This window comes from Salvelinus namaycush, chromosome 8, assembly GCF_016432855.1.
Source record: "Salvelinus namaycush isolate Seneca chromosome 8, SaNama_1.0, whole genome shotgun sequence".
Taxonomy (NCBI): Eukaryota; Metazoa; Chordata; class Actinopteri; order Salmoniformes; family Salmonidae; genus Salvelinus; species Salvelinus namaycush.
In genome coordinates this window covers 6,156,125-6,171,130 of record NC_052314.1, presented here as the reverse complement: position 1 = coordinate 6,171,130, position 15,006 = coordinate 6,156,125, and the positions used below count along the sequence as shown (strand labels likewise).

Below are 15,006 nucleotides of genomic sequence, written 5' to 3'. Positions count from 1 at the left end.
CCGGTATGTGTGGATGCCTTGTATGGTGTCGTCATTGTAAGCAGAGGATGTCATACTATAGAATTTGTCAAACATAAAAGGGATCGGCTTAGGAGTAGCCCTTCAGTGTAGCTTATCAGCAAAATAAAACAAAATAATACATATGTTATTTATTAAAATTACAAAACTTTTATATTTATAATTTCCTATAGAAATGAAAGCAGGACAATCATATTGAGGTGAGGATTGTTACATTAGGTGTATATATCTAATGTTTGCTTTGGAAATTCATATTTTAGTATAAAGCTGGTCAATTCTCTCCTAATAATCCTCATGAGTTGTGAGAATCCCTGTTACTCCCATTTATAAGACATTTAATTATATACAAGCCATTATCATATATAGATATGTTTATGTGCTGCTACTATGTTGTGTTGCTACCATGCTGTGTTGTTGTCTTAGGTCTCTCTTTATGTAGTGTTGTCTCTCTTGTCGTGATGTGTGTTTTGTCCTATATTTATTTTTAAATCCCAGCCCCCGTCCCCAGGGGTGGCCTTTTGCCTTTTGGTAGGCCGTCATTGTAAAAAAATTATTTTATCTTAACTGACTTGCTTAGTTAAATAAATAAATAAAATTTAGCCTATATGTGAAAAACCCTGCCTTATGGCACTTTAAACGATGTGTACAGTATGCAGTGCTTAATTAGTTAAAAACTCGGAACACTCAGCGCGAGAGGGGGCATAGACTATATGCCCACATACTCGAATATAGCTGTGGTGTTTACACAAGTCCAAATTTCTTTCAGCCTAATTTTCAAGACAAATGTACAGCATTTTTTTTTTTTAAGTCACTGCAGATCTCCTGCCATATGCACACTTACTCAGTTTACAATAACCATATTTCATATAATTTAAGACTAACAGTAGAACACACATCACAATATCAGAATATAATTTAAGATTTCTTATTTTATGTTGGTTCCAGCAGAGAACATGAGAATATATAGGCCCCCTGCCTATAACATAAGGCATCGCCATCGGGGTCAGTTTTCCCCTATTCCTCTCTTCCGGCACTGACAGTTCTCTGGCTCGTTCTGTGTTTGATTCACAATTTTTCTCTGGATTTTTAAACTTGAAAAACATCATTGCTTCTTCTTATCCATTTTTAAAATGAGTCTTTCCCACGTTTCAAATTCAGTAGGGAGACGACTAGCCTAGGCTACGTGACTACGTACAGTAGGGACCTCCTCCCTAGCTGACCACCACTACCAAAACCTGTATCAAGATCAGTTACTTACCCCCCACCGACCATACCCATAACCTTTAAGTACAAATAAGAAAGCAGGTCTGGAATCAGTGTGGGAGGATAGGATGATTACACAGGATCCTCACGCTTTTACCTGATGGTTTTTCTGGGGGTCGGGAGAAATAACAAGTAGGCAATTTGATTTGACTCTGATAGCTTTTATTAGAATGTTTATAGTGCGAACAGTGATACAATTAATAAATCATGCCGCAAGAGGTACCAGATCCGGGAAAATAGGTGATCTGGCTCAAATTAAGCACTGACAGTATTATTAGGTTTTATGAAAAAAAAGAAAAAAAATCTAATTGGATTTTCAATACCTTGTTTAATTGTATTATGAAATTATGGTTATTCAAATAGTGGTCTGGGAATAGTGTTGCAATGTTCTAGTAACTTTCCAAAAATTACCAGGTTTTCTAGAAATCCTTGGAATTTTGGGAAAGTCACAGGAATTTTGCAACCCTATCTGGGAATCAAAGATGAGAGAAAAAGTTGATTACATTGTAGCAGTCTGAAACAGCTGAATTGGTTGTATAAGCTTCTATTTCATCCCAAGGTGCATGATTTTCCTGTATGGTCCTGGTCCACCCCAAAACCCCCTATGGGAAAAATATCAGATGTTTGGACAAATATTAGCAACAAAAAGCTCTATAAAACATGTATTCCCTGTTTAGTCTACATAAAAGGTTGGGTTTATTAGGGCACACAACAGAAAACATTTAGTGATGGAAAATGAAACTGAGAATTTCTTATCGGTCAAATCAAGTAAATCCATTCCTTTTTGTGCCCCCCCCCCCCCTTGGTGCCTTACGAACACGACCCAGTAATTATCTTGGACAGCTACTTACTTGAGAAGTCCATGCCAGTACAGATGAGGCATCACGTCAGCTTTCATGTGGTACATGGTCCATCTCTCCTTGCTTTGGTCAATAGGGAATGTCTCCAATGGCTGCCCACTATAGTCAAACTCAGCCAGAATGACGGTGTTGTAGTTCGTCACCAAAGGGCAGGATGTGTAGCCATCATACTGTAAACAAGTAAGTAAGGGCTGTTCTTAAGCACGACGCAAAGCGGAGTGCCTGGATACAGCCCTTAGCCGTGGTATATTGGCCATATACCACAAACCCCTCGAGGTGGCTTATTGCTATTATAAACTGGTTACCAACGTAATTAGAGCAGTAAAAATAAATGTTTTGTCATACCTGTGGTTTACGGTCTGATATACCACGGCTGTCAGCCAATCAGCATTCAGGGCTCGAACCACCCAGTTTATAATAATATGGATACGTCCCAAAAGGAACCCTATTCCATTCACAGTGCACTACTTTTGACCAGGGCCCTGGTCATAAGTAGTGCACTATATAGTGTGTCATTTGGGACATACCCTGTGTTATCTTGAAGATTCTAAAAATACTAATCCGCAACGTATCTGTAATTTTTAATACGAGGTTAAGTGTAATTAGTGTTATGTAAGGTAACGTACCTTACTATCCGGCTTTTCATTCTTCAACACTTTTGAAATTGTTCTGTCCAGAATACTAGACTGGGCAGCTGGAAATAAAATGCACCGTATTCTTACTGATGCTCTTCCCCATGCTCAACAACAAAATGTAGTACATGTAGGTACAGGTTTTCAACCTCGCAGGTAAATACCAGAGCAAAAGTTTTGCAAGAGCTGTTTCCCCTGGTGTTTAGTTGTGGTATTATCATTTTTTACAAGTGGCAAAACAGAAAAAACAAAAACGACTTACCCACGGCAGCAGCTGTTTTGGATGTCGGCAGGTTGGTGCAGTCTCCGATCCCAAACACGTTGGGATACTTGTTATGTTGAAGGGTCTCTTTGTTGACGTCCAGCCAGCCAGCCTCATCAGCCAATAAGGATCCTTTAACCACTGGGTTGGGTCCCATCGGAGGAGTGACATGAAGCATCTCATACTGAAAAAGAAAGAAAAGCTTGATTCCCTGACTGAAAATTAGCACAAACAAAATCAAACTATTACTGTCTTGTTGTTGCCCAGCAAATTCTCCGATAGTTAGTAAGTTAAGCTTTAGACAAGTAAGCCTTGTCTGAGCCAGAATGACCCATAGGCTCCTGCCCTATCTCCTAATTATGTAGTGAGGCAGCTTTATGTACCAGCACACCCCCCGGACAGGATGCTAGTCTATCTCCTGTTTCTGTAGTGTGAGTCAGCTTGATGTACCAGGTACCATTTTTTAGAGTCTTTGGGGATCGAACTCCCAATCTTCTTATCTTAGGGGAGAAACACCAACCACAAGGCCACTGAGATAGTGAATGCTACAATAACTGTGACTACATCTGCATACTATGTTACTTAGCATCAGTATTCTATGTCAACTTAAATAATATGTTAGAAATCTCTGAACAAACCCCTCGGCTACATTCTGTGTTTTCCATTAGCAAATTACCTCAAACACTTTGGTTTCTCCGGGATTGTCGAGGTTTTCAAACACAGCTTCCTGCTTGTCGGCCCGGACCTCGATGAGATTTTGTCTGAGATTCACCTGGATGTCGCGACTCTTCACAATCTCCCACAATGCATCTGCATATTTCTTGACCCCAAACAGCACTGGCAGTGATGTGTTGTACACAACGTTGGCCTTAGCCCTTTTTCCTGTCTTCGAGAGGGATCAGAATAAACCTGTTATAATATTGAGGAATGGTATGACACAGATGACAGCTGGGTTGTGTTCATTAGGTACCAGTAAGAAATACACTTTTACCATTTCAAAACGTTTTGCTACGATGTGCACTAATGAACACAAGTCAACCCAGATACAAAAATGTAGATTCAGAATACCTTTTTATAACAGTTTATCTGATGCATTTTATATCACAATACCTTTCTGAGATAAGCATCGGTCAGGTACATGATCTTCTGTGGTGCTCCTGCACACTTCACCGGAGTGTTGGGGAAAGAGAATACAGCATTTCCCTCCTTAAAGTTCTGCAGTGCACTCCAAGTCTTCTCCACAGTTTGTACGGAATAGTTTGAACCAATCTTAAATTTTACCCAATCTTCAATCTCAGGCAGGCCCTTGATCTAGAGAGTGATTGTTAGAGACAAAAATAGATGATCATTGACAGAGACTGACTCATACTATAAAAGGATTTATGTTAAAAGGCCCAGTGCAGTAAAAAACGTGATTTACCTGTATTTTAAATATATTTCCACACTAAGGTTGGAATAATACTGTGAAATTGTGAAAAAATATGATAATGCCCTTTTAGTGTAACAGCTGTTTGAGAAGGCCACCTGAAATTTCTGCCTGTTTTGGTAGAATGGAGTTTTGGCCTGCCTGGCGACATCACCAGACAATAAATTTGTTAATAGACCAATAAGAGAGTTCCAAACCTCCCCACTCAGACCGTCTGCTAAGAAGCTATTTTTGTTTATTTTTTGACCATTTTAATTGATAACAATTCACAGTAAGTTATTTCATTGTGCCACAGAAATGATTTGATATTGAAATAAACATGTCTGCATTGTACCTTTAAAACAATATTGAGGGAGTGGTGAAAGGCATAAAATAAACAATATGGTGCGTATTACCTTCTCATAGTGTAGCTGTAAACCTAAAGCCACTATCAGATATTGGTAGGAGATCTGTTACAGGGAAGACAATACAAGTTCCAGTCAGTTGTAAGGTAAAATTATTGTAGGCCTTGTTATTAACAAACATACACCGAGTATACAAACCAATGAATAACTTTGCTCTTTCCATGATATAGACTGACCAGGTGAAAGCTATGATCCCTTATTGATGTCACTTGTTAAATCCACTTCAAATCAGTGTAGATGAAGGGAAGGAGACAGGTTAAAGAAGGATTTTTAAGCCTTGAGACAATTGAGACATGGATTGTGTATGTGTGACATTTAGCGGGTGAATAGGGAAGAAAAAAACAAATGTTTCCTCATTTTTTTCAGCACTGAGCACATTTCAGGTCTGCTGAGCGCAAACGTTGTTGAAATTCTGTGCAACTTCCAGAGCGCGTTTACTGTCAACACGGAGGCTGTAACCACTTTAAGTTACAGTTTTAACCGTGGTCAAGTAGGCTACTGTGGCTATTTGATCATAATCTAGACCTACCAGAGTGGCCTACCATCAAAAACAATGGAGAAAATGCATCCCATAACATTTTAACATGGAAATAGCTGTTCTATCATTCAGCCTACAGTAGCAGACAATGTGTGGTGTTCAATGTAGACCTACATTCCATGAGACTTCTGAAAAAAACATGCAGGGCTTGACATTAACCTGTTTATCCACTTGTCCTTCAGACCAGGTGACTAAAAATGTTGTTTGATGCAAGAAACCACTTTACAAAATAAAATGCATTATTATTCCGATACCATTATTACAGAGAATCAGACAAATGATGCTACCCTCTGCCTATTCACTACTTAGCTTACTCAAGCCTGTTTCAAAATACAACACTGCCCCTTTAAGACAAAAAAGGTGTTTACCTGACTCGCTTTTCAAAGATGTCTAGAAATGTACACGTTTTGTGCTCTTGTAGGAAGCAATCACTCCACTATTGCTGACTACAAATGATCTATAACTGGGCTAATAACTCACTAACTAGCAAAGGATATGAACAAAATGTGCACACATGGCTACATGCAGCTCTCCCTTTGATCTCAAAATCACTGCATCTACTCACGACCGCTCATGCTGTAAACACGGTCCAGTTCAAAGTAAATGCCACAGATCCATATGGCAATGGTCTATTTGCATATAGGCCTACTGCAGCTCTGATTGGTTATGCCGCACCGGTCTGTTCAATCTCGTGCTTCTCTACGTGGGGCCAATGTTTCTCCTGGGCGGCAGTCCCAGGGCGAGCGCGAAGTTTAGAGGGAACATGGGGTGCAACTCACTGTTAGGAAGTCGTTCCTAATGTTTAGTATACTCCGTATAAAGGACATGTAAAGCTGAATGATTTCATTGTCATTTGTCCAGTTGCATATCAAGAGGATCTATATTGCAGGGCTCTCCAACCCTGTTCCTAATTTAGTGAACCTGACTCTAATAATTAGCTGGTTGATAAACTGAATCATGTCAGTTACAACTGGGGTTGGATTGAAAACCTACAGGAGAGTAGCTCTCCAGGAACAGGGTTGGAGAGCCCTGGTGTAAACCTACAGGAGGCTTCCTCTCTGGGAACAGGGTTGGAGAGCCCTGGTGTAAACCTACGAGAACAGGGTTTGAGAACAGGATTGGAGAGCCCTGGTGTAAACCTACGAGAACAGGGTTTGAGAACAGGATTGGAGAGCCCTGCTCTATAGCCTTTTATCTTGCCATCTGATGTTGAAGTGTTATGGCTTTTTCAGTTTTTTTCCCAGTTTAGCATTTTGCCTCCAGCACCTTCACTAATCGGTTTTGCTGTGTGGGGTAGATTCAGCCTATTATCCGCAGGAAAAATGAGCAACACAGATTATGACAACACTTGACTGACCTTTGCCTTCAGATGGAGACCAAGCCCTATAATTACATTTTATAACTTCAACCAATGAGAAATAAATCAAATAAACGATATGGAAAGTAAACAGCCCAACCTACCTCCATGCCATTTCCTGTGCGCACAGTGTTTGTGTCTGGGTCGATCTCCTGAACCCTGGATCTAACCCACTTGACACCAGACGGCACAACACTGGCGGTGGGGCGACCGGAAGAGGCCACACCTTTAGCCCCAGCGCCAACCAATGTCCAGATGGGCTGATAGTAGTGCATCTACGGGAAGAATGTTGCTTATTATAAACTGGGAGGTTCCAGCCCTGAATGCTGATTGGCTGACAGCCGTGGTATATCAAACCGTATACCACGGGGTATGACAAAACATAGATTTTTACTGCTCTAAGGCACCTTGGGGGTTTGTGATATGGCCAATATACCACGGCTAAGGGCTGTATCCAGGCACTCCGCCTAAGAACATCCCTTAGCAGTGGTATATTGGCCATATACCACACCCCCTCCTCGGGCCTTAATGTTTAAATATATACTCTTGTGCACGAGACTACATGTTCCACATCCAAAATGGCCTCCTATTCCTTATGTAATGCACTATGGGCCCCTGGTCAAGTAGTGGACTATATAGGAATAGGGGGCCATTTGAGACTCAACCACTGTCTTTAATACCTCACTGGGTTCCACTATGGCCACGTTTTCCGCCCCTAGCTTCCTCTTCATCCGAGCACTCATTGTGATGCCACCACTTCCTCCTCCCAGCACTAGGACCTTGTAATGCTCTTTGGAGGAGGAGGCACGGCTGTTGCTGCTGGTGTGGAGATGACAGATGGCTATAGCAGCAGTCCTATGGCACTGCCTCCACAGGGCTGGCTGCCGATGCACCACTCTGACTGTAGCCATGTATTCCTTTCTGTATGATCTCTAGAATGGATTCAAAGTCAGGATTCAGTTACAGTGATGACATAGGGCCTAGTGACTGACAGATTATTGACAGGCAGGGATTACATAGGGCCTAGTGACTGACAGATTAGTGACAGGAAGTGATTCCATAGGGCCTAGGCCTAGTGACTGACAGATTATTGACAGGCAGTGATTACATAGGGCCTAGGCCTAGTGACTGACAGATTATTGACAGGCAGTATAGTCAAAGGAAAAAAACACAGAAGGTGCATGTGTGCAAGCATAAAACACGCACTTACAATTATTAGGTTATTTAGGGTACTGGTTATATTCGTCTTATGTGTAGGGGTAACTGTTCTATCAATCGGACTTCTTTAACCTAGCTAGTTTAGCTTAGTGGTTAGTGTGTTGGACTAGTAACCGAGAGGTTGCAAGATCGAATCCCCGAGCTGCCAAGGTAAAAATCTGTCGTTCTGCCCCTGAACAAGACAGTTAACCCACTGTTCCCCGGTAGGCCATCATTGAAAATAAGAATTTGTCCTTAACTGACTTTCCAAGTAAAATAAAGGTAAAAAATATATACTTTTTTTAGATTGCCAACCCACATATGCATATTTCATAGCCCCTATGTCAAAAAATAATAATAACATTGAGCAAAGTGATTTGAAGTCTATGCAGAGCAGCCTATTCACATCATTCTACCAAGACGTCTACTAGCTTGGGTTACATGTGGAAGACACATTTCAGTTGAATACATTCAGTTGGACAACTGACTAGGTATTCCCCCTTTCCCTTTCAATGCAACTTATTCTGGGAGTCTGCTGGGACCACTCTAAACACTAGTCAACAGTTAAATGGTGAATGATAGGATCTCTGATGATCCCATAGACTGTAAAACATATGGACGAAGTCATCGATGACGTCACCCCATTGTTTCCTATGAAGATGCTCAGTGGCGTATTTGATGATCAGGAAGTGTGATTTCAGTGTGTCGAAATCTTGCGACATGGAGGATGTTTTTTGGAAACATTGCATGCGTAGTTTGAGCTACTCTAGGAAATGATGTTGCAGGTTAGCTCAGTGCTGTCCTTGTGGAGTTTCTCAAATTGAAGGCAGACCGAGGTACTGCAGGCTGCCATTAGCAACTAAATGATCCTCATTACTTCATCTGTATGTTAATTTCTTTATTTTAACTAGGTGTAACAGTTTAACTTTTAAACCGTCCCCTCGCCCCGACACGGGCGCGAACCAGGGACCCTCTGCACACATCAACAACTGACACCCACGAAGCGTCGTTACCCATCGCTCCACAAAAGCCGCGGCCCTTGCAGAGCAAGGGGCAACACTACATCTAGGTTTCAGAGCAAGTGACGTAACTGATTGAAACGCTAGTAGCGCGTACCCACTAACTAGCTAGCCATTTCACATCCATTACATAGGCAAGTCAGTTAAGAACAAATTCTTATTTTCAATGACGCCCTAGGAACAGTGGGTTAACTGCCTTGTTCAGGGGCAGAACGACAGATTTTTACCTTGTCAGCTCTGGGATTCGATCTTGCAACCTTCTGGTTACTAGTCAAGTCAAATCAAATCAAATGTATTTTTAAAGCCCTTCTTACATCAGCTGATGTCTCAAAGTGCTGTACAGAAACCCAGCCTAAAACCCCAAACAGCAAGCAATGCAGTTGTAGAAGCACAGTGGCTAGGAAAAACTCCCTAGAAAGGCCAGAACCGAGGAAGAAACCTAGAGAGGAACCAGGCTATGAGGGGTGGCCAGTCCTCTTCTGGCTGTGCCGGGTGGACGCTCTGACCACTAGGCTACCTGCCGCCCGTGATTTTAAAGTAATCGGTTCAAGGACATACATCTGGTGAAACATAACCAATTATTGGTACCATAATTGTGTTCAATAATTTGTTTAATATACACGAATATTGACCATGAAGATCGCCATTTACCCATTCACTATAATGGGGGATCCTGTATTCTGGTGACAATGCCTGCAGTACTGCGGTCGGCCTTCAACCATTATAGATGAGTCCCAGTCAGGGTTTATGAGAAATAGACATCTCGAATAGTGTCAGACTGGTATTAAATATCATAGATCACTCAGATTTGGTATCTGATGAGTTTTATACTCTTTTGGAATGTTTATAAAGCCTTTGATACAGTAGAACATTACATTATTTTTCATGCCCTTAAAAACAAATGTGGCTTTGGAGATATATTTAATCGTTTTACAAAATGTCTGTATACAAGTGGCAATAGTGAAACAGAAGTCTGTATACTGCTAACAGTCTATCTTACCCAACTTTCCCCGCCCCCCCCATACCCGGTTTGAACCAATGATCCTCCGCTGTGCAACACATGTGACCGCACTCCTTGACAACGTGCGAAAGGTACCAATTTGGTAGCTCCATCTAAGACATTTCCTGCTAACTGTGGAGTGAGTTTACGGCACGTTAAGATCTTTCAGGTTCCAATTGCGCTTAATGTGATTCATTCATTCTTGGGTTGAACATAAATACATGTGAACTGTTGTTGCCAGTAAACCACTGATTATTATTATCTGACCCTGCAGGTCATCTGTGAACTTTTGAACATCTTGGCCATGTTCTGTTATAATCTCCACCCAGAAGAGAACTGGCCACCCCTCATAGCCTGGTTCCTCTCTCAGTTTCTTTCTAGGTTCTGGCCTTTCTAGGGAGTTTTTCCTAGCCACCATGCTTCTACATCTGCATTGCTTGCTGTTTGGGGTTTTAGGCTGAGTTTCTGTACAGCACTTTGTGACATCGGCTGATGCAAAAAGGGCTTTATAAATCAATTTGATTGAAATGCCCTCAATATCTGACATCCCAGTTAAGGATACAATCACTTATCTGGAAATAACAATAACTTAAGAAACCAAAACTAGATGTTTTCTGAACTTTAACCCTATCATAGAGAGAACTCAATAAATGTAACCCAGCTAGGAATCAGCCCAGATCCACTGTGCTAGCTGGGAATAATTGGTTACAAAGGGATGTATCTCTTTGGTTACTCTCTTTCTCAGAAGTTTCTTTTTAACTAATAACATTACATTCGTTTCATTGAAATGAATACAAAAGTGCTACCCTACTAAACATGAACTTAAAAGTTTTTTAAAGACATTGATGTTTATTGTACCTTCTTTAATGAACAACCGGACTGTTTTACATTTATGTTTAACCCGGAAGTTGTGGAAAGATATGTAGATGTTTTTTTAGATTATATACATGCACATTTTTCCCCTTCTACTTGAAAATGTTATATATATATATATATATTAATTTTTTTACAAAGTATTGCAAAGGCTATGCGAAGCCTTCTTAATCAAAAATCATTGTTATTTTAGCTCAATTCCAAATTCGTAAATGTAAGAGTCGAAAACCTATATTATTTGAGAATGAAATTAAACAATAAAAACTTTCTTCTTCTCATAACATAAAAAGCTATTAAAACTTTGAATGCTTGTACTTTTTACAAGGTGTTTATTTAAATATATTGTATGTATTCCATGACTGTTCTTTGTAATGTTTGTATACTTTTTTTTCTATTATATTGTATATTTTGAATTGCTTAAAAATACATTGGGCTGGGACTGAGTCGAGGCCCAATGTCCCAACAGACTCCCAGAATTAGTTGCGTCGAAGCTAGAAACCTACCTTACTTAAGAAGAAAGTTGCGAAAACGGGATATGATCCTTGCAGGCTGGCGATCTATGACTGGCTACTCAGACTCCTAGCTCTGGTCAAACTTACTGTCGATCTACCTTCAATCTTGAACACACCTCGAGAGCGTGTCACCAATTGCGTAGTATAGTTTTCGTAGTAAGCCACTACAGTAGGTTCAAATTGGTCTCGTTTCACAAAACCCAGACTTCATGACGCTTGAAACAATATTCCGCCCACAATAAAGACATGCACGACTGCTTGATCAAACCTCTTCAAACGGAAGTTGTGCAGAAACATGAGTTGTAAACATAAATGACTGCGCAAGCTCATCGACCTGTTGAACGTCAATCAGCTGCTGAGTGCATTACTCGCAATGTCCACATGATGACACCATTGTCAAAATAAATCCCTGGCAATAGGTCACTGCCAATGATGTACAGTATATAAACCCTTAAGATCCTTGTGTAATGTGATATTGTACCCCCTAGCCCAATTGTCCATTGTATATTATTTATATACTTGTGTTCCCACATGTACTTCCTGTATTGATTTGTTGTTAATTAAAAAAAAAGGTAAAACACTGGATTGCAGTTGCTATGTATTGGTCATTGAGAGACGGGTTGAAAGGCTTTGAAGCCACCGTTCGGCCATATTGGCAGTCCTCCATAGGAAGAATGGAATTCTACAGTATTTCAATGAAATGTTTCAAGGACAAAATGACATGTATTTAAGCATGATTTGTGTTTTAGTGGTGACATTTACATTAGTTATCTAAAAAAATGACGTTTAGCTAACATAATATAATTTAGAAGTATGCATTAAGGTGTCTGAAATAGAATAAATGTGGCAAAAACTAATGTATACATTAATAAATACTTTTTACAACGGTGGGAGGAGTGCCAAGATGGAGGTTGTCACTAGCTATCACAGCCACAAAGTCAAAATGGGCTATATCGTCAAAATTCCTGAAAACAAAAATTAGCTTTAAGGTTAGGCATAAGATTAGCAGTGTGGATAAGGTTAGGTTTCCGTTTAAAATCTGATTTCACAAAAGAAATTGTAGAAATAGGCGGGGTTTATGACTTTCTGGCTGTGGCAACTAGTGACGACCGAAGATAGTGTGTGTGTCGAATACAACAGGTGTAGTAGACCTTACAGTGAAATGCTTACTTACAAGCCCTTGACCAACAATGCAGTTTAAAAAATATGAATAAGAATAAGAAATAAAAGTTACAAGTAGTTAAAGAGCAGCAGTAAAATAACAATAGTGAGACTATATAAAGGGGGTACCGGTACAGAGTCAATGTGCGGGGGCACCGGTTAGTTGAGGTAATTGAGGTAATATGTACATGTAGGGAAGAGCTATTAAAGTGACTATGCATAGATGATAACAGGGAGTTGCAGTGGTGTAAAAGAGGGGTGGGGTGGGGGGGGCAATAGTCTGGGTAGCCTGGGTAGCCATTTAATTAGATGTTCAGGAGTCTTATGGCTTGGGGGTAGAAGCTGTTTAGAAGCCTCTTGGACCTAGACTTGGCACTCCGGTACCGCTTGCCATGCGGTAGTAGAGAGAACAGTCTATGACTGGGGTGGCTGGGGTCTTTGACAATTTTTAGGGCCTTCTTCTGATACTGCCTGGTATCGAGGTCCTGGATGGTAGGAAGCTTGGCCCCAGTAATGTACTGGGCCGTACGCACTACCCTCTGTAGTGCCTTGCGGTCGGAGGCCGAGTAGTTGCCGTACTGGGCAGTGATGCAACCAGTCAGGATGCTCTCGATGTTGCAGCTGTATAACCTTTTGAGGATCTGAGGACCCATGCCAAATCTTTTTAGTTTCCTGAGGTGGAATAGGCTTTGTCGTGCCCTCTTCACGACTTTCTTGGTGTGTTTGGACCATTCTAGTTTGTTGTTGATGTGGACACCAAGGAACTTGAAGCTCTCAACCTGCTCCACTACAGCCCTGTCGATGAGAATGGGGGTGTGCTCGGTCCTCTTTTTCCTGTAGTCGACAATCATCTCCTTAGTTTTGGTTACGTTGAGGGATAGGTTGTTATTCTGGCACCACCCGGTCATGTCTCTGACCTCCTCCCTATAGGCTGTCTCGTCGTTGTCGGTGATCAGGCCTACTACCACTGTTGTGTCGTCTGAAAACTTAATGAGAGTGTTGGAGTCGTGCCTGGCCATGCAGTCGTGGGTGAACAGGGAGTACAGGAGGGGACTGAGCACGCACTCCTGAGGGGCTCCAGTGTTGAGGATCAGCGTGGCAGATGTGTTGCTACCTACCCTCACCACCTGGGGGCGGCCCGTCAGGAAGTCCAGAATCCAGTTGCAGAGGGAGGTGTTTAGCCCCAGGATCCTTAGCTTAGTGATGAGCTTTGAGGGTATTATGGTGTTGAACGCTGAGGTGTAGTCAATGAATAGTATTCTCACGTAGGTGTTCCTTTTGTACAGGTGGGAAAGGGCAGTGTGGAGTGCAATAGAGATTGCATCATCTGTGGATCTGTTTGGGTGGTATGCAAATTGGAGTGGGTCTAGGGTTTCTTGGATAATGGTGTTGATGTGAGCCATTACCAGCCTTTCAAAGCACTTCATGGCTATGGAAGCGAGTGCTACGGGTCTGTAGTCATTTAGGCAGGTTGCCTTTGTGTTCTTGGGCACAGGGACTATGGTGGTCTGCTTGAAACATGTTGGTATTACAGAATCAATCAGGGACATGTTGAGTCCCGCACCTTGAAAACGGCAGTTCTACCCTTTAGCTCAGTGCGAATGTTGCCTGTAATCCATGGCTTCTGGTTGGGGTATGTACGTACAGTCACTGTGGGGACGACGTCCTCTATGCACTTATTGATAAAGCCAGTGACTGATGTGGTGTACTCCTCAATGCCATCGGAAGAATACCGGAACATGTTCCAGTCTGTGATAGCAAAACAGTCCTGTAGTTTAGCATCTGCTTCATCTGACCCACTTTTTTATAGACCGGGTCACTGGTGCTTCCTGCTTTATTTTTTTGCTTGTAAGCAGGAATCAGGAGGATAGAATTGTGGTCGGATTTACCAAATGGAGTGCGAGGGAGAGCTTTGTACGCGTCTCTGTGTGTGGAGTACAGGTGATCTAGAATTGTTTTCCTTCTGGTTGCACATTTAACATGTTGACAGAAATTAGGTAGAACTGATTTAAGTTTCCCTGCATTAAAGTCTCCGGCCACTAGGAGCGCCGCCTCTGGGTGAGCGGTTTCCTGTTTGCTTATTTCCTTATACAGCTGACTGAGTGCGGTCTTAGTGCCAGCATCTGTCTGTGGTGGTAAATAAACAGCCACGAAAAGTATAGCTGAAAACTCTCTTGGCAAATAGTGTGGTCTACATTTTATCACAATATACTCTACTTCAGGCGAGCAAAATCTAGAGACTTCCTTAGATTTCGTGCACCAGCTGTTGTTTACAGATATGCACAGACCGCCCCCCCTCATCTTACCAGAGTGTGCTGTTCTATCTTGCCGGTGCAGCGTATATCCCGCTAGCTGAATATCCATGTCATCATTCAGCCACGATTCCGTGAAACATAAGATTTTACAGTTTTTGATGTCCCATTGGTATGATATTCGCGATCGTACCTCGTCTAATTTATTGTCCAGTGATTGCACGTTGGCGAG

At 41.6% G+C, this 15,006-nt stretch overlaps 1 protein-coding gene across 2 annotated transcripts; it reads right to left on the bottom strand.

Moving 5' to 3' along the window:
* Positions 1-1,421: 1,421 nt before the first annotated feature.
* Positions 1,422-11,667, bottom strand: sqor (sulfide quinone oxidoreductase). 2 transcript variants are annotated; one of them, XM_038999184.1, is made up of 10 exons: positions 11,449-11,667; positions 7,441-7,692; positions 6,865-7,035; positions 4,857-4,910; positions 4,146-4,346; positions 3,712-3,921; positions 3,036-3,219; positions 2,768-2,835; positions 2,133-2,311; positions 1,422-1,883 (listed from the first exon to the last, which is right to left on the bottom strand). In XM_038999184.1, the coding sequence occupies exons 2-10, from the start codon at positions 7,669-7,671 to the stop codon at positions 1,826-1,828; spliced, it is 1,356 nt and encodes a 451-aa protein (XP_038855112.1). In that variant the 5' UTR covers positions 7,672-7,692; positions 11,449-11,667; the 3' UTR covers positions 1,422-1,825. The 2 variants fall into 2 exon arrangements, with proteins under 2 accessions (XP_038855112.1, XP_038855111.1); XM_038999183.1 differs by having other exon boundaries at positions 11,353-11,666.
* Between the last annotated feature and the right edge of the window lie 3,339 nt (positions 11,668-15,006).